The sequence below is a fragment of the Oncorhynchus tshawytscha genome, linkage group LG07, assembly GCF_018296145.1.
Source record: "Oncorhynchus tshawytscha isolate Ot180627B linkage group LG07, Otsh_v2.0, whole genome shotgun sequence".
NCBI lineage: Eukaryota > Metazoa > Chordata > Actinopteri > Salmoniformes > Salmonidae > Oncorhynchus > Oncorhynchus tshawytscha.
Genome location: NC_056435.1, coordinates 73,008,970 through 73,026,830, shown reverse-complemented (window position 1 = coordinate 73,026,830; position 17,861 = coordinate 73,008,970). Strand labels below are relative to the sequence as shown.

At 47.5% G+C, this 17,861-nt stretch overlaps 1 protein-coding gene across 1 annotated transcript; it reads right to left on the bottom strand.

The window, feature by feature from the left end:
* Positions 1-13: 13 nt before the first annotated feature.
* Positions 14-15,960, bottom strand: ippk (inositol 1,3,4,5,6-pentakisphosphate 2-kinase). The gene is made up of 13 exons (XM_042323736.1): positions 15,729-15,960; positions 15,200-15,259; positions 14,514-14,609; positions 13,999-14,065; positions 13,402-13,526; positions 11,850-11,939; positions 11,106-11,165; positions 10,117-10,299; positions 5,909-6,041; positions 4,603-4,738; positions 1,857-1,959; positions 1,581-1,660; positions 14-776 (listed from the first exon to the last, which is right to left on the bottom strand). Exons 1-13 carry the CDS (start codon positions 15,807-15,809, stop codon positions 536-538), a joined length of 1,455 nt encoding a protein of 484 aa, XP_042179670.1. The 5' UTR covers positions 15,810-15,960; the 3' UTR covers positions 14-535.
* Between the last annotated feature and the right edge of the window lie 1,901 nt (positions 15,961-17,861).

Sequence of the window (17,861 nt, the reverse complement as noted above, 5' to 3'; positions counted from 1 at the left end):
GCTGGGGAGAGGAGATGGAGGCTGGGCGAGAGGAGATGGAGGATAGGATAGGGGAGAGGAGATGGAGGCTGGGGGAGAGGAGATGGAGGCTGGGGGAGAGGAGATGGAGGCTGGGGGAGAGGAGCCTGGGAATCCAAATAAAGACTTGATTGTATCCATGGTCTCTCAGAGCCTCGCACCATAAGACGTCACTTCCTGGTATGCGCTTCAGAAGACCCCGGGGTCATATGTGCCACCATAGCTCCCCAAATGGCACCCTGTTACCTATATAGTGCACTACCTTTGACCAAGGCCCATAGGGAGCCATTAGGGACACAGCACTCAGTTTCCTAAATTCAGGTTATATAATATGGCAAATCTTTTTAGTTTTTTTTAAAGGATTTTTCCCAGTTCAGTTCATTCAATTTTGCTCTCAGTTCCACAGCAGCGTTCAGTCTGGGGATAGTAGGAGGGGTTAGGGGGAGGGAGGGGTTAGGGTACGGGGGAGGGAGAGTAGGTAACACCAAGCGGGAAAGCCAGACAGCAGAGGGAGTGGTTATACAGGATGGAACACCAGAGTACAGTCCTCTCCTTCTCTGTCCCAGCCCAGGAAGACACTCTGATTGGCTAGTTCCTGGTTGTTGGGCAGGGTGCTCCTCAGGTAGTGGTTGACTATCTTGGAGTCCAGTCTGCTCTGGTGAGGGATGCTGTCGTAGGGTTTAGGGTCCAGGTCTAGGATGGACACGGAGTAGGTGAAGCGAGGCTTCGAAGGCTGGATCTCCAGGCTCTGGTCCAACCTGTAGGCAGTACACAGGGGAGAAGAATGAGGGTCTGCTCCATGTAGGCAGTACACAGGGGAGAAGAATGAGGGTCTGCTCCATGTAGGCAGTACACAGGGGAGAAGAATGAGGGTCTGCTCCATGTAGGCAGTACACAGGGGAGAAGAATGAGGGTCTGCTCCATGTAGGCAGTACACAGGGGAGAAGAATGAGGGTCTGCTCCATGTAGGCAGTACACAGGGGAGAAGAATGAGGGTCTGCTCAGTGTAGGCAGTACACAGGGGAGAAGAATGAGGGTCTGCTCAGTGTAGGCAGTACACAGGGGAGAAGAATGAGGGTCTGCTCAGTGTAGGCAGTACACAGGGGAGAAGAATGAGGGTCTGCTCCATGTAGGCAGTACACAGGGGAGAAGAATGAGGGTCTGCTCAGTGTAGGCAGTACACAGGGGAGAAGAATGAGGGTCTGCTCAGTGTAGGCAGTACACAGGGGAGAAGAATGAGGGTCTGCTCAGTGTAGGCAGTACACAGGGGAGAAGAATGAGGGTCTGCTCAGTGTAGGCAGTACACAGGGGAGAAGAATGAGGGTCTGCTCAGTGTAGGCAGTACACAGGGGAGAAGAATGAGGGTCTGCTCAGTGTAGGCAGTACACAGGGGAGAAGAATGAGGGTCAGCTCCATGTTGGCAGTACACAGGGGAGAAGAATGAGGGTCAGTATATAGTAGTGACTGGTTAGCCTGGGAACCAGTCTGTTTGTGCTAACAGTACAAGGATTGGACTGTAGCACTACAGAGGCCAACTAGGTAGAATTCAACTAGGTCCTCACCCGTCCTCCTCCCCACAGGTTGCTATGGTGATCATGATAGAGCAGTCCTTGGCTGTCATGGCAACTCTGTACTGGTGGACCTGATGAGAAACAGCCATATTAGACAAATAAGCTTTTTTTTTTTAAACAAATCCACTTTATTAGACATTAGACTACAACCTGTGTGGGGAACAACAAGCACTAAAGCCCTAAACAATATAATGTATATTTATGGAGCCTTGTGTAAATAATTCAGGTTTTACAGAGTTGCGTGGTAAGGAAGAAGAGGGTTCTCACCTTTCCGACAGCGTACTCGATAGAGCCGTCGTCTTCAGTCGGACACTTCTGGATCTTCTCCAGGAAGCTGTGGCTGTACGGTCCATCGATCTGAAGGCTACTTCTACAAGCAGACAGTCAGTCAGAAGAAGAGAAAAACAACTCATCTTTTGGTATTTGTTTTCATTAGTCCCCCCCAAAAAAATGTTTAAGATAGATATATATTTATATATAACTTGGGAAGTACAGCTGGCGTTTGTATCCAAACGGTGGAGGAGGAATCATGGTCTGGGGCTGTTTTCATGGTTTGGGATAAGGTCCTTAGTTCCAGTGAAGGGAAATCTTAACTCCACAGCATACAATTACATTCTAGACAATTCTGTGCTTACGCCATCTAGTGGTCTACCTAGGTTATTACACGCCGTCCAGTGGTCTACCTAGGTTATTGCACGCGGTCTACCTAGGTTATTGCACGCGGTCTACCTAGGTTATTGCACGCGCTCTACCTAGGTTATTGCACGCACCTAGGTTATTGCACGCCTCTACCTAGGTTATTGCACGTCTACCTAGGTTATTGCACGCGGTCTACCTAGGTTATTGCACGCGGTCTACCTAGGTTTTACACGAGTCTACCTAGGTTAACGCGGTCTACCTAGGTTATTGCACGCGGTCTCCTAGGTTATTGCACCGGTTCCTAGGTTATTGCACGCGGTCTACCTAGGTTATTGCACGCGGTCTACCTAGGTTATTGCACGCGGTCTACCTAGGTTATTGCACGCGGTCTTCCTAGGTTAACGCTGTCTACCTAGGTTATTGTACGCGGTCTACCTAGGTTATTGCACGCGGTCTACCTAGGTTATTGCTACGGTCTACCTAGGTTATTGCACGCGGTCTACCTAGGTTATTACACGTCTAGTGGTCTACCCAGGTTATCACACGCCGTCTACCTTTTTACACGGTCTAGTGGTCTACCTAGGTTATTACACGCGGTCTAGTGGTCTACCCAGGTTATCACACGCCGTCTACCCAGGTTATCACACGCCGTCTACCCAGGTTATCACACGCCGTCTACCCAGGTTATCACACGCCGCCTACCCAGGTTATCACACGCGTTTGGTTATCACACGCGGTCTACCCAGGTTATCACACGCGGTCTACCCAGGTTATCACACGCGGTCTACCCAGGTTATCACACGCGGTCTACCCAGGTTATCACACGCGGTCTACCTAGGTTATCACACGTGGTCTACCCAGGTTATTACACGCCATCTAGTGGTCTACCCAGGTTATTACACGTGGTCTACCTAGGTTATTACACGTGGTCTACCTAGGTTATTACACGCCATCTAGTGGTCTACCTAGGTTATTACACGTGGTCTAGTGGTCTACCTAGGTTATTACACACCGTCCAGTGGTCTACCTAGGTTATTACACATGGTCTAGTGGTCTACCTAGGTTATTACACGTGGTCTACCTAGGTTATTACACGCGGTCTACCTAGGTTATTACACGCCTTCTACCTAGGTTATTACACGCGGTCTAGTGGTCTACCCAGGTTATCACACGCCGTCTACCTAGGTTATTACACGCGGTCTAGTGGTCTACCTAGGTTATTACACGCGGTCTAGTGGTCTACCCAGGTTATCACACGCCGTCTACCCAGGTTATCACACGCCGTCTACCCAGGTTATCACACGCCGTCTACCCAGGTTATCACACGCCGCCTACCCAGGTTATCACACGCCGCCTACCCAGGTTATCACACGCCGCCTACCCAGGTTATCACACGCCGCCTACCCAGGTTATCACACGCGGTCTACCCAGGTTATCACACGCGGTCTACCCAGGTTATCACACGGTCTACCCAGGTTATCACACGCGGTCTACCTAGGTTATCACACGTGGTCTACCCAGGTTATTACACGCCATCTAGTGGTCTACCCAGGTTATTACACGTGGTCTACCTAGGTTATTACACGGTCTACCTAGGTTATTACACGCCATCTAGTGGTCTACCTAGGTTATTACACGTGGTCTAGTGGTCTACCTAGGTTATTACACACCGTCCAGTGGTCTACCTAGGTTATTACACATGGTCTAGTGGTCTACCTAGGTTATTACACGTGGTCTGCCTAGGTTATTACACGCGGTCTACCTAGGTTATTACACGCCTTCTACCTAGGTTATTACACGTGGTCTAGTGGTCTACCCAGGTTATCACACGCGGTCTACCTAGGTTATTACACACCGTCTACCTAGGTTATTGCACGCGGTCTACCTAGGTTATTACACGCGGTCTACCTAGGTTATTACACGCGGTCTACCTAGGTTATTACACGCGGTCTACCTAGGTTATTACACGCGGTCTACCTAGTTATTACACGCGGTCTACCTAGGTTATTACACGCGGTCTACCTAGGTTATTACACGCGGTCTACCTAGGTTATTACACGCGGTCTACCTAGGTTATTACACGCGGTCTACCTAGGTTATTACACGCGGTCTACCTAGGTTATTACACGCGGTCCACCTAGGTTATTACACGCCGTCTACCCAGGTTATTACACACCGTCTACCTAGGTTATTACACCGTCTACCTAGGTTATTACACTCCGTCTAGTGGTCTACCTAGGTTATTACACTCCGTCTAGTGGTCTACCTAGGTTATTACACTCCGTCTAGTGGTCTACCTAGGTTATTACACGTGGTCTACCTAGGTTATTACACGCCAAATGAAACCACTGAATAACAGTATTGTGGTTCTCACCTCTCTTTAGGAAAGTCCTGTAGATGCTGCTCCACTCGTTTAAACAGGGGGTTTAACCCCTCAATGTCTAAATTATCCAACATCTGAGTCCCCAGAATTTTGTCCAGGACGCAATCTTTGGGTAGGCAGTGGTTAGCTGAAAAAAATAATAATAACAAATATTGACGTTGATAAGATTTAAATATATAAAATGTAAATGTTTTAAGGTTTGTTTGTTTGTGTTATTCTCATGAAAGCGTCAAACTACACTGAACAAAAAATATAAAATACAACATGTAAAAGTGTGTGGTCCCGTACTTCATGAACTGAAATCAAAACTGTTCCAGACACACAGAAAGCTTCTCTCTCTCAAATGTGTTTACAACCCTGTTAGTGAGAATTTCTCCTTTGTCAAGATAATCCATCCACCTGACAGGTGTGGCATTATCAAGAAGCTGATAAAAACAGCATGATCATTACACAGGTGCACCTTGTGCTGGGGTCACTAAAATGTGCAGTTTTGCCACAGATGTCTAAAGTTTTAAGGGAGTGTGTAATTGGCATGCTGACTGCAGGAATGTCCACCAGAGCTGCTGCCAGAGAATTTAATGTTAATTTCTCTATAATAGTTTTAGAGAATTTGGCAGTACGTCCAACCGGCCTCACAACCTCAGACCACGTGTATGTTGTTGTGTAGGAGAGCGGTTCGCTGACGTCAACGTTGTGAACAAAGTGCCCCATGGTGGCGATCCGGTTTATGGTACGGATAGACATAAATCTACTGACACTTTTAAAAGGTATCTGTGACCAACAGATGTATATCTGTATTCCCGTGTGAAAAATCTAGGAAATCCAGGGGCCTAATTCATTTATTTAAATTGACCGATTTCCTTATATGAACTGTCACACGGTAACATCTTGCAAATTGTTGCATGTTGCGTTTATAATTTGGTTCGGTATATTTTGGTAACACATTCAATAAAATTAAGCAATAAGGCACGAAGGGGGTGTGGTATATGGCCAATATACCACGGCTAGGGGCTGTTCTTAGACACGACGCAACACAGAGTGCCTGGATACATCCCTTAGCTGTGGTATATTGGTCATATCCCAGAAACCCCCAGAGTGCCTTATTGCTATCATAAACTGGTTACCAGTGTAATTAGAGCCAAAAAAAATAATGTGGTATATGGTCTGATATACCGCGTCTGTCAGCCAATCAGCATTTACTGCTCGAACCACCCGGTTTATAATGCTGTATAGCTTGTTATAAAGCATGAATGAGCCTTTTTTTAAATTCTCCACGCCAAGTATCCCTGTCTCTCACTGTTGCGTAGCAGGTCCCGGTGCAGGAGGCTGGCCTCACACCTCACTCTGCCCTCAGACAGGTGAGTCTTCCTGGGGTCCCAGGAGCTCAACAGGGCACTCACGATCACCTGGATCAACTCATTCAGAACCACCTGGGGGTTTAAACAAAGTTACAGGAAAGGAGGACAGAACATTAAGACGGTCTCAAACTGTACCCTGTTCCCAATGTAGTGCACTACTTTTGACCAGGGCCCAGAGGGAATAGGGTTCCATCTGACCAGGGCCCAGAGGGTTCCATCTGACCAGGGCCCAGAGGGTTCCATCTGACCAGGGCCCAGAGGGTTCCATCTGACCAGGGCCCAGGGAATAGGGTTCCATCTGACCAGGGCCCAGAGGGAATAGGGTTCCATCTGACCAGGGCCCAGAGGGTTCCATCTGAAGGGCCCAGAATTCCATCTGACCAGGGCCCAGAGGGTTCCATTTATAAACACCTTTTTATATTGACCAGGGTCATTGGGGGTTCCAGTCACCTGGGCAGAGGGCTTCCAGTAACTGACCAGGGCCCCAGAGAGTTTACAGTAACCCGACCAGGGCCCAGAGAGCTTTACAGTTCCATCACCAGGGTCCAGAGGGAATAGGGTTCCATTTGGCATCAACCCCAGAGGCTTTACAGTAACCCTGTTCCATCGGGCCCAGAGGAATTACAGTTCCATTTGACCAACCCCAGAGAGCTTTACAGTAACCAGGCATCAACCCCAGAGAGCTTTCCAGTAACCAGACATCAATAGGGTTTACATTTGACCAAGGCCCAGAGAGGTTTACAGTAACCCAGAATCATCCCCAGAAATGTATTTATAAACACCTTTTTATCAACCCCAGAGTCAGTTTACAGTAACCCGGCATCAACCCCAGAGAGCTTTACAGTAACCCTGCGTCGGGCCCAGAGAGCTTTACAGTAACCCGGCATCAACCCCAGAGAGCTTTACAGTAACCCGGCATCAACCCCAGAGAGCTTTACAGTAACCCGGCGTCGGCCCCAGAGAGCTTTACAGTAACCCGGCATCAACCCCAGAGAGCTTTACAGTAACCCGGCATCAACCCCAGAGAGCTTTACAGTAACCCGGCGTCGGGCCCAGAGAGCTTTACAGTAACCCGGCATCAACCCCAGAGAGCTTTACAGTAACCCGGCATCAACCCCAGAGAGCTTTACAGTAACCCGGCATCAACCCCAGAGAGCTTTACAGTAACCCGGCATCAACCCCAGAGAGCTTTACAGTAACCCGGCATCAACCCCAGAGAGCTTTACAGTAACCCGGCGTCGGCCCAGAGAGCTTTACAGTAACCCGGCGTCAGGCCCAGAGAGCTTTACAGTAACCCGGCGTCGGCCCCAGAGAACAAGCAGAAGCACAGTGACCAGGAAAAATTCCCAAGCAGGAAGCAGACACTGAGGAGAGGCTCGTCCCCTGGCTGTACAGGGCCATTAAAACAGAAAGAGAGACAGGATATGTTCCAAATGTAGGGCTGACCACATTTTAATTGTTTGATAGGCAGTTGGTAGACCAAGATGCTTTAGTGGAGCAGTCACAAATAGATTACATTTTTTTCATGGCACACAAGGATTCTGATTCACAGCGGTCTCAGTGGTCCAGAGAGCTTTACAGTAACCCGGTCTCAGTGGTCAGAGAATGGGCCCGCAGGGATGCCCCCGGCTCAGTGGGCCAGAATGCGCCCGCAGGGATGCCCGGTCTCGGGCCCAGAGAGCTTTGAATGGGCCCGCAGGGATGCCCAGAGAGTGGTCATTGAATGGGCCCGCAGGGATGCCCCCTCAGTGGCTTTGAATGGGCCCGCAGGGATGCCCCGGTCTCAGTGGTCACTTTACATTGAATGGGCCCGGGGATGCCCCGGTCCAGTGGTCATTGAATGGGCCCGCAGGGATCCCCGGCCCAGTGGTCATTGAATGGGCCCCAGGGATGCCCCGGCCCCAGTGGTCAGTGAATGGGCCCGCAGGGATGCCCCGGTCTCAGTGGTCATTGAATGGGCCGCAGGGATGCCCAGAGTCTCAGTGGTCATTGAATGGGCCCCAGAGATGCCCCGGTCTCAGTGGTCATTGAATGGGCCCGCAGGGATGCCCCGGTCTCAGTGGTCATTGAATGGGCCCGCAGGGATGCCCGTCGGCCCAGTGGTCATTGAAGTAACCCGGGGATGCCCAGAGTCTCAGTGGTCATTGAATGGGCCCAGAGATGCCCCGGTCTCAGTAACCCTGAATGGGCCCCAGAGAACAAGCAGAAGCACAGTGACCAGTGGAAAAATCCATTGAATGGGCAGACACTGAGGGAGGCTCGTCCCAGTGGTCTGTGAAGGGCCATTAAAACAGAAAGAGAGACAGGATATGTTCCAAATGTAGGGCTGACCACATTTTAATTGTTTGATAGGCAGTTGGTAGACCAAGATGCTTTAGTGGAGCAGTCACAAATAGATTACATTTTTTTCATGGCACACAAGGATTCTGATTCACAGCGGTCTCAGTGGTCATTGAATGGGCCCGCAGGGATGCCCCGGTCTCAGTGGTCATTGAATGGGCCCGCAGGGATGCCCCGGTCTCAGTGGACTAATCCATTGAATGGGCCCGCAGGGATGCCCCGGTCTCAGTGGACTAATCCATTGAATGGGCCCGCAGGGATGCCCCGGTCTCAGTGGACTAATCCATTGAATGGGCCCGCAGGGATGCCCCGGTCTCAGTGGACTAATCCATTGAATGGGCCCGCAGGGATGCCCCGGTCTCAGTGGTCATTGAATGGGCCCGCAGGGATGCCCCGGTCTCAGTGGTCATTGAATGGGCCCGCAGGGATGCCCCTGTCTCAGTGGTCATTGAATGGGCCCGCAGGGATGCCCCTGTCTCAGTGGTCCATTGAATGGGCCCGCAGGGATGCCCCGGTCTCAGTGGTCATTGAATGGGCCCGCAGGGATGCCCCCTGTCTCAGTGGTCATTGAATGGGCCCGCAGGGATGCCCCGGTCTCAGTGGTCATTGAATGGGCCCGCAGGGATGCCCCGGTCTCAGTGGTCATTGAATGGGCCCGCAGGGATGCCCCGGTCTCAGTGGTCATTGAATGGGCCCGCAGGGATGCCCCGGTCTCAGTGGTCATTGAATGGGCCCGCAGGGATGCCCCGGTCTCAGTGGTCATTGAATGGGCCCGCAGGGATGCCCCGGTCTCAGTGGTCATTGAATGGGCCCGCAGGGATGCCCCGGTCTCAGTGGTCATTGAATGGGCCCGCAGGGATGCCCCGGTCTCAGTGGTCATTGAATGGGCCCGCAGGGATGCCCCGGTCTCAGTGGACTAATCCATTGAATGGGCCCCCCTCCCTTTACCCAGCTCCCCCTCTCTCCCTCCCAGCTCCCCAGCTCCCCCCCAGCTCCCCCCCCCCTTTACCCAGCTCCCCCTCTCCCCCCCTTTACCCAGCTCCCCCTCTCCCCCCTTTACCCAGCTCCCCCTCTCCCTCCCTTTACCCAGCTCCCCCTCCCCAGCTCCCTTTACCCAGCTCCCCAGCTCCCCCTCCCTTTACCCAGCTCCCCCTCCCCCCTTTACCCAGCTCCCCAGCTCCCCTCCCTCCCTTTACCCAGCTCCCCAGCTCCCCCCTCCCTCCCTTTACCCAGCTCCCCCTCCCTCCCTTTACCCAGCTCCCCAGCTCCCTTACCCAGCTCCCCCCTCCCTCCCTTTACCCAGCTCCCCCTCCCTCCCTTTACCCAGCTCCCCAGCTCCCTCCCTTTACCCAGCTCCCCTCCCCCTCCCTTTACCCAGCTCCCCCTCCCTCCCTTTACCCAGCTCCCCCTCCCTCCCTTTACCCAGCTCCCCCTCCCTCCCTTTACCCAGCTCCCCCTCCCCCTCCCTTTACCCAGCTCCCCCCCTTACCCAGCTCCCCCTTTTACCCAGCTCCCCCCCTCCCTCCCTCCCTTTACGTGTTTCTATCCTCTGTCAGGGGTTTTCAACTCTGACCCTACGAGGGACGGAGACTGCTGGTTTTCTGTTCTACCTGATCATTAAATTGGACCCACCTGGTGTCCCCAGGTCTAAAAATCAGTCCCTGATTTTAGAGGGGAACACTGAAAACACAGTGGAACTGGCTTTGAGGTCCAGAGTTGAGTTCGAGAGCCCCCTCAGGGCTTCTGGTCAATAGTAGTGCACTATACAGGTGTCATTTAGGAGGCAGGATATAATGTGGATACCAACCTTACTGGACTGGTGTCCGTTCATAAGGCTGCCACTAGGGAGGAAGTATGGCCGTAGATGCTGAGCCAATTCATCTAGGTCCTGTAACACGTCAGCATCATCCTTACAGCTGTAGATACACTCTCCACCCTGGATAGAGACAGACAGGATAGAGATAGCTGGCTGGGTTATTAAACCTGACAGCTATAGATCCAGTCTGGATAGACAGGTTTAATAACCCCGACAGCTATAGATCCAGTCTGGATAGAGACAGACAGGGTTAATAAACCTGACAGCTATAGATCCAGTCTGGATAGAGACAGACAGGTTTAATAACCCTGACAGCTATAGATCCAGCCTGGATAGAGACAGACAGGTTTAATAACCCTGACAGCTATAGATCCAGCCTGGATAGAGACAGACAGGTTTAATAACCCCGTGCAGCAACGAGAGGACTACTGTTGCAGAATGGGTACCAGGTGTACTGAGATAGAGACCTTGACAAAGTTGTTTAATTCCCTATCAGCTTGATGGCTAGATCCAGCCTGGAGAGATTCAGGCTGAGTACACATGGCACTTTAATAGACATATACAGCCTGTATAGAGACATTTAATAACCACATATAGACTATAGATCCAGCCTGGACATGGTCAGATCAATGGTTGTAGATATACCATGTGTACCACAAGATGGTGACAATCACAGCAGCAAGATGTGCGACCTGTTGCCACAAGAAAAGGTCAACCATCGAAGAACAAAACACCATTGTAAATACAACCCATGTTTATTTATTTACTTTTGTACTTTAACTATTTGCACATCGTTACAACACTGTATATAGACATAATATGATGTGAAAGGTCTTCATTATTTTTGAACTTTTGTGCACTTTGTGTTCTTTTGTTTATTATCTATTTCACTTGTTTTAGAAATGTAAATATGTTTCCCCTGCCAAAAAAGCCCCTTGAATTGAATTGATAACTGGGCAGGTGACGTGTACTGTCACTTACCCTGAGAACAGGTCTAAGAGACAGTACCGGCTCAGCCGTTTCCACTTTCCATGGGCCAACTGTTGAGTTAGAGAGAAGAGCACTAAACTCAGTCCGTTTGTCTCCATCCGACGCAGTTCTCCAGTCTCACCACCAGGGGGCAGACACTGATCACAACACTCAACTTTCACAAGAACAAATGCCTGGCTCCTAGTAGATGTCCTAACCCCTAGTCTATTCTCTGGTAGATGTCCTCGCCCCCAGTCTATTCTCTGGTAGATGTCCTCGCCCCCAGTCTATTCTCTGGTAGATGTCCTCGCCCCCAGTCTATTCTCTGGTAGATGTCCTAGCCCTCAGTCTATTCTCTGGTAGATGTCCTAACCCCAGTCTATTCTCTATTTTAAAGTTGTTTTGAGGTTCCTCGTGCCTAGGACATTCTCTGTTTGTTCCTAGATGTCCTAACCTGTCCAGACTCTGGTAGATGTCCTAACCCCCAGTCTATTCTCTGGTAGATGTCCTAACCCCTAGTCTATTCTCTGGTAGATGTCCTAACCCCTAGTCTATTCTCTGGTAGATGTCCTAACCCCTAGTCTATTCTCTGGTAGATGTCCTAACCCCTAGTCTATTCTCTGGTAGATGTGTGCTCTGTTCTATTTGACTAGGTAATGTACACGTCATTTCTCATTGAAGAACCCTCAAGGTCATCAAACGAATGTAGTACGGCAGGTTATTCCAACGTCGTTCCCTAAACAATGTGAACTCACCTTAAAATGTTGATGCATGCAGAAGCGGCACACCTGGTTTTTGATTTCTTTCGTAACGTGTCTAGAGGACGGCAGAAATCCACATTTGGGCTGTAAAACACGAGACCAGAAGTGAGTCACTGCGGCTGACTTGATTAAGTGGAATCAACAAACGGTTCTTTTTTAGCTAAAAAAAAAAAAAACACACTTGTCCCTTCATCGCTTGACATCAAAACCCCCATGACTTCTGACTCAGTTTTCCTTTAATCCTGTATTCAATAACCCAGGTCCTTATAAAAGGAGTGTCATCACATGTCTTTTCACGGTCTGTGTATTTGTATATTTATAAAAAATAAAAAAAATAAAAAAAAAAAACTCGTCAAGTTTACATAATCTGTTTATTTAATCATTGTTTAACCAGGAATGTAAATTGGTTTTGAGAACCGGTTCTACAGTGTTTCTCAATGAGCTTTAACTTCCTACTCTTCTACAACTATAGCTCCAGCCTTAAAAATGGGGAGATGACTAAGGCCGTCCCAAATGGTCGGTCTCTCTACCTCTCAAAAGTTTTGGGTCACTTAGAAATGTCCTTGTGTTTGAAAGAAAATAACCTTTTTTTGTCCATTTAAAATAACATCAAATTGATCAGAAATACAGTGTAGACATTGTTAGTGTTGTAAATGACTTTTGTACCTGGAAACGACAGATTTTTTAATGGAATATCTACATAGGCGTACAGAGGCCCATTATCAGCAACCATCACTCCTGTGTTCCAATGGCACGTTGTGTTAGCTAATCCAAGTTTATAATTTTAAAATGATAATTGATCATTAGAAAACCCTTTTGCAATTATCTTAGCACAGCTGAAAACTGTTGTTCTGATTAAAGAAGCAATAGAAATGGCCTTATTTAGACTAGTTGAGTATCTGGAGCGTAAGCATTTGTGGGTTCAATTACAGGCTCAAAACAAAGACATTTTCTGAAACTCGTCAGTCTATTCTTGTTCTGAGAAATGAAGGCTATTCCATGCGAGAAAATGCCAAGAAACTGAAGATCTCGTACAAAGCTGTGTACTACTCCCTTCACAGAACAGTGCAAACTGGCACTAACCAGAATAGAAAGAGGAGTGGGAGGCCCCGGTCAACAACTGAGCAAGAGGACAAGTACATTAGAGAGTCTAGTTTGAGAAACAGATGCCTCACAAGTCCTCAACTGGCAGCTTCATTAAATAGTACCCACAAAACACCAGTCTCGACGTCAAACTGTGAAGAGGCAACTCCGGGATGCTGGCCTTTGATGTTATTTTAATGGACAAAAACAAGGACCTTTCTAAGTGACTCCAAACTTTTGAACAGTAGTGTGTGTGTGCTACTTTTTACCAGGGCCCAAAGACTGTACCTTAATCTCTATAGGGAGAGGACCGAGACTGTACCTTAATCTCTATAGGGAGAGGACCGAGACTGTACCTTAATCTCTATAGGGAGAGGACCGAGACTGTACCTTAATCTCTATAGGGAGAGGACCGAGACTGTACCTTAATCTCTATACAGATATGAGAGGACTGCGACTGTACCTTAATCTCTATACAGAGAGGAGGTCTGTGTTCTCTGCAGCAGCAGCAGGAGGAGAGCTGGGTGAGGTTAGGCAGACACAAGGCACATCCACTCAACGTATCCATCACTTTGTCACAGCGAGACTCTGCCATGACATGGAACACACAGACAGATGGGTTGTTATAACACATTCACGACAACTTCAGTCACAGACATTTGGGGCCCTTTTTTCACCCCCAGAGACATTGAGCCTAGTTCTGAACTAAACAGCTCTTTCAACAGAGAATCTCGTTGGAGACTGATTTTTAATCCCTGACTGTGATCACCCGTGTCTGGGAACTGGCCATGATGTGCAGGTTTCAACTATAGTCATGAAGAAGTCCTTTCCTCATAATGATGAAATAAATACAAAGCAATTTAGAGTTCCATTACACAAGACACGTAGACTGTAGATTCCACTACCTGTAGATAGCATTCTGTCACCACCAACTTCACACGCACACGTCCACAGCTTAGTCTGCTGATGTATTCCACAACAACACAAGGAAATGTGATGTGTCATATTTCATGACAACCTGAAGATGCCAAACCCTGACAACTAAAAAGGCGACACGTACCTGGCCTTTCCTGCTGAACCTTCAATGACAGCTGTCGGACAAAGTCCAGCGGGAGCTTCACAGCCTCCTACACAAACAATAATGCATTGATTGGTGTATCTATAGCATACAATAATATATTGATTGTTGTATCTATAGCATATACTATCATACAATAATGCATTGATTGATTGGTGTATCTATAGCATACAATAATATATTGATTGGTGTATCTATAGCATATACTATCATACAATAATGCATTGATTGGTGTATCTATAGCATACACTATCATACAATAATGCATTGATTGGTGTATCTATAGCATATACTATCATACAAAGCTGTATCAGGGAACAGAACTGACCATAACCTTTCAACTGGATTTGATAACTTTATTAGTAACATGTGGCAAAGAAAGAACTGTCTCTTAACCAAACAGTTAACCTCATAACATATTGGGGGAAAGGTACCATGCTATTTACAACAACATGGTTAGCACAGAATAGATATATATATATATATATATGTCTTACTCCGTTGTGGATGAATTTCTCCCCCAGCAGTGGCTTCATGACATTTTGACTATAGTCAACTATGTTCTGTATGTGGAGAAAAGCTTGTTCTGTTGTCTGGAAGAGAAGAAACAGATCGTCAAGAGAAATTAGGTTTCTGAGACAATCCTAGAGTGTTCATTTTTTCAGAGCTCTGTGTAAATGCAATGACGGGATACTTGTGTTTGTGCCTTCACTCGCTTGGTTGATACAAGCAGTCAATGAAAGCCATTCATCCTTAACTGGACCTTTGAGAGCCTTACACAAGTAAATGGACAGATCTGGGATCAGCTAACCCCTCCCATAATCCTAACCTTTAGTGAGGAAAAATACAAAAAAAATGACCAAAGATCAGAATATGGTGGCAACGTAACGTTACTCCGCCTTGCCCACACAAATGTTGATTTCCAGAAACGAAATCCCCCCCCTCCCAAATTCCTTTTAAATGATCACATGGAAACACAACCAATACAGGGAGTTGGATTGAGTTGTTGATTAATCATAATAAAAAGACACTAAACGATTCACAGAATAAACCAATTCTTAAGACATCTCGATTTAGGAGCGTATCTTTTGTTACCAAACCAAGATCTGACAGTTTATGGTTGTAATTGTTATGAAGGGGGGGAAGAAGTCAACTAATGGGACACGGGAAAAGATTTTCTAACCTTATGCGAGTTTTCGGCATCTTTTGTAGAATACTTCAGGAGCCGAAGGACTCTGGCGTGCTGGATAGGAAAAGTGTTGAAAAATATCAGCATGGGACATCATTTTAAAGAAGGTACCTAAATATACATTTAAAAAGGTGGAGTGAGAGTCATTTGCTGTAACCCATGTGATAAATCAGCAAGGTTAAAGTTAGCTAGCTAGCTTGCTTGCTACCGTAAATACATTGCTAGTTTGATTTCCAAGGCACTAAATGTGGCTAACGTTAGCTACGACGCTAGCTTGATATTTGGTAGCTAGCAACTGATGTGGGGGAGAGGAAAAAAAACACAACAAATCAGATGACTACTAGACAAACAATCTAGTGACAAGTAAAATAAACAATTTTTTACTTTCCACGTTTTGCTTTTATAGATCTGGACGACGCCAGACAACCTGACCAGCTAGCTAATATATTAGCTACCTAGCTAGTTAGTAGCATATGCTAGCTACCAAGATTTTAGCTTACTGACCTAACATTAGCTAGCTCACCTGGACATTAGAAACCACTAGGCTTTTGTTGCCCTCTCCGTGGTATTTCCAGTCGTTCTCGTCCATTTTGTCCAGTTCCATAACAGAACTGTACGTTGTAGGCAAATTAATCTATATAGTTTATTAACTCCAGCAACTTTGCCAGGCTGACACACACAAGTTCTGAAGCTAAGACAATAATTTTTAAGCTACTGACTGACACCAAAGAACTATTGCTTTCTGGAGGATGTCCCGCCCACTCTCATCGTATTGGCCAGATGTTTTTAGATGCAATTTTCACTGGATACTTCAGTCAGACGTCACGGAACTCGGATATTTTCGGCAGCCAATCAAAAGAGGATGGAAAACTGTTGCCAATCGCACGTGTTATTCTAATGACAGTGCCCCAAGAGAATGTGTTCCTCGATCTAAGATACACTACATGACTAAAAGTATGTGGACAACTGCTAGTCGAACATCTCATTCCAAAAATAATGGGCGTTAATATGGAGTTGCTATAACAACCTCCACAAGTCTGGGAAGGCTTTCCACTAGATGTTGTAACATTGCTGTGACCACAAGAGCATTAGTGAAGTCGGGCACTGATGTTAGGCGATTAGGCCTGGTTCGCAGTCGGCGTTACAATTAATCCCAAAGGTGTTCAATGGAGTTGAGGTCAGGGCTTGGTGCAGGCTAGTCAAGTTCTTCCACACCGATCGCGACAAACCATTTCTGTACAGACCTCGTTTTGTGTACGGGGAGATAAAAGTTGCCAACTTCAACGATTTTTGCAATTCGTTCCAGTCACAGGCAGCAGAGAACTGTAAGGAAAGGCGGCCAAATGAGGTGTTGGCTTTAGGGATGATCAGTGAGATACACCTGCTGGAGCGCGTGCTACGGATGGGTGTTGCCATCGTGACCAGTGAACTGAGATAAGGCGGAGCTTTACCTAGCATGGACTTGTAGATGACCTGGAGCCAGTGGGTCTGGCGACGAATATGTAGCGAGGGCCAGCCGACTAGAGCATACAGGTCGCAGTGGTGGGTGGTATAAGGTGCTTTAGTGACAAAACGGATGGCACTGTGATAAACTGCATCCAGTTTGCTGAGTAGAGTGTTGGAAGCAATTTTGTAGATGACATCGCCGAAGTCGAGGATCGGTAGGATAGTCAGTTTTACGAGGGTAAGTTTGGCGGCGTGAGTGAAGGAGGCTTTGTTGCGAAATAGAAAGCCGATTCTAGATTTGATTTTGGATTGGAGATGTTTGATATGAGTCTGGAAGGAGAGTTTACAGTCTAGCCAGACACCTAGGTATTTATAGATGTCCACATATTCTAGGTCGGAACCATCCAGGGTGGTGATGCTAGTTGGGCGTGCGGGTGCAGGCAGCGAACGGTTGAAAAGCATGCATTTGATTTTACTAGCATTTAAGAGCAGTTGGAGGCCACGGAAGAAGTGTTGTATGGCATTGAAGCTTGTTTGGAGGTTAGATAGCACAGTGTCCAAGGAAGGGTTCAGAAGTATACAGAATGGTGTCGTCTGCCGTCTGCATAGAGGTGGATCAGGGAATCGCCCGCAGCAAGAGCAACATCATTGATACAGTGGGGCAAAAAAGTATTTAGTCAGCCACCAATTGTGCAAGTTCTCCCACTTAAAAAGATGAGAGAGGCCTGTAATTTTCATCATAGGTACACTTCAACTATGACAGACAAAATGAGAAAAAAAAATCCAGAAAATCACATTAGGATTTTTTATGAATTTATTTGCAAATTATGGTGGAAAATAAGTATTTGGTCAATAACAAAAGTTTATCTCAATACTTTGTTATATACCCTTTGTTGGCAATGACAGAGGTCAAACGTTTTCTGTAAGTCTTCACAAGGTTTTCACACACTGTTGCTGGTATTTTGGCCCATTCCTCCATGCAGATCTCCTCTAGAGCAGTGACGTTTTGGGGCTGTTGCTGGGCAACATGGACTTTCAACTCTCTCCAAAGATTTTCTTTGGGGTTGAGATCTGGAGACTGGCTTGGCCACTCCAGGACCTTGCAATGCTTCTTACGAAGCCACTCCTTCGTTGCCCGGGCGGTGTGTTTGGGATTATTGTCATGCTAAAAGACCCAGCCACGTTTCATCTTCAATGCCCTTGCTGATGG

What these genes read in the sequence shown, in the direction of transcription:
- ippk (XM_042323736.1), bottom strand. Translation starts at nt 15,809, where the DNA reads ATGGAACTGGACAAAATGGACGAGAACGACTGGAAATACCACGGAGAG. An exon ending in ATGCCGAAAACTCGCATAAG is followed by an intron (nt 14,610 to 15,199) that starts GTTAGAAAATCT and finishes CTTCTCTTCCAG; the next exon opens with ACAACAGAACAAGCTTTTCT. An exon ending in AGAAATTCATCCACAACGGA is followed by an intron (nt 14,066 to 14,513) that starts GTAAGACATATA and finishes TTGTTTGTGTAG; the next exon opens with GAGGCTGTGAAGCTCCCGCT.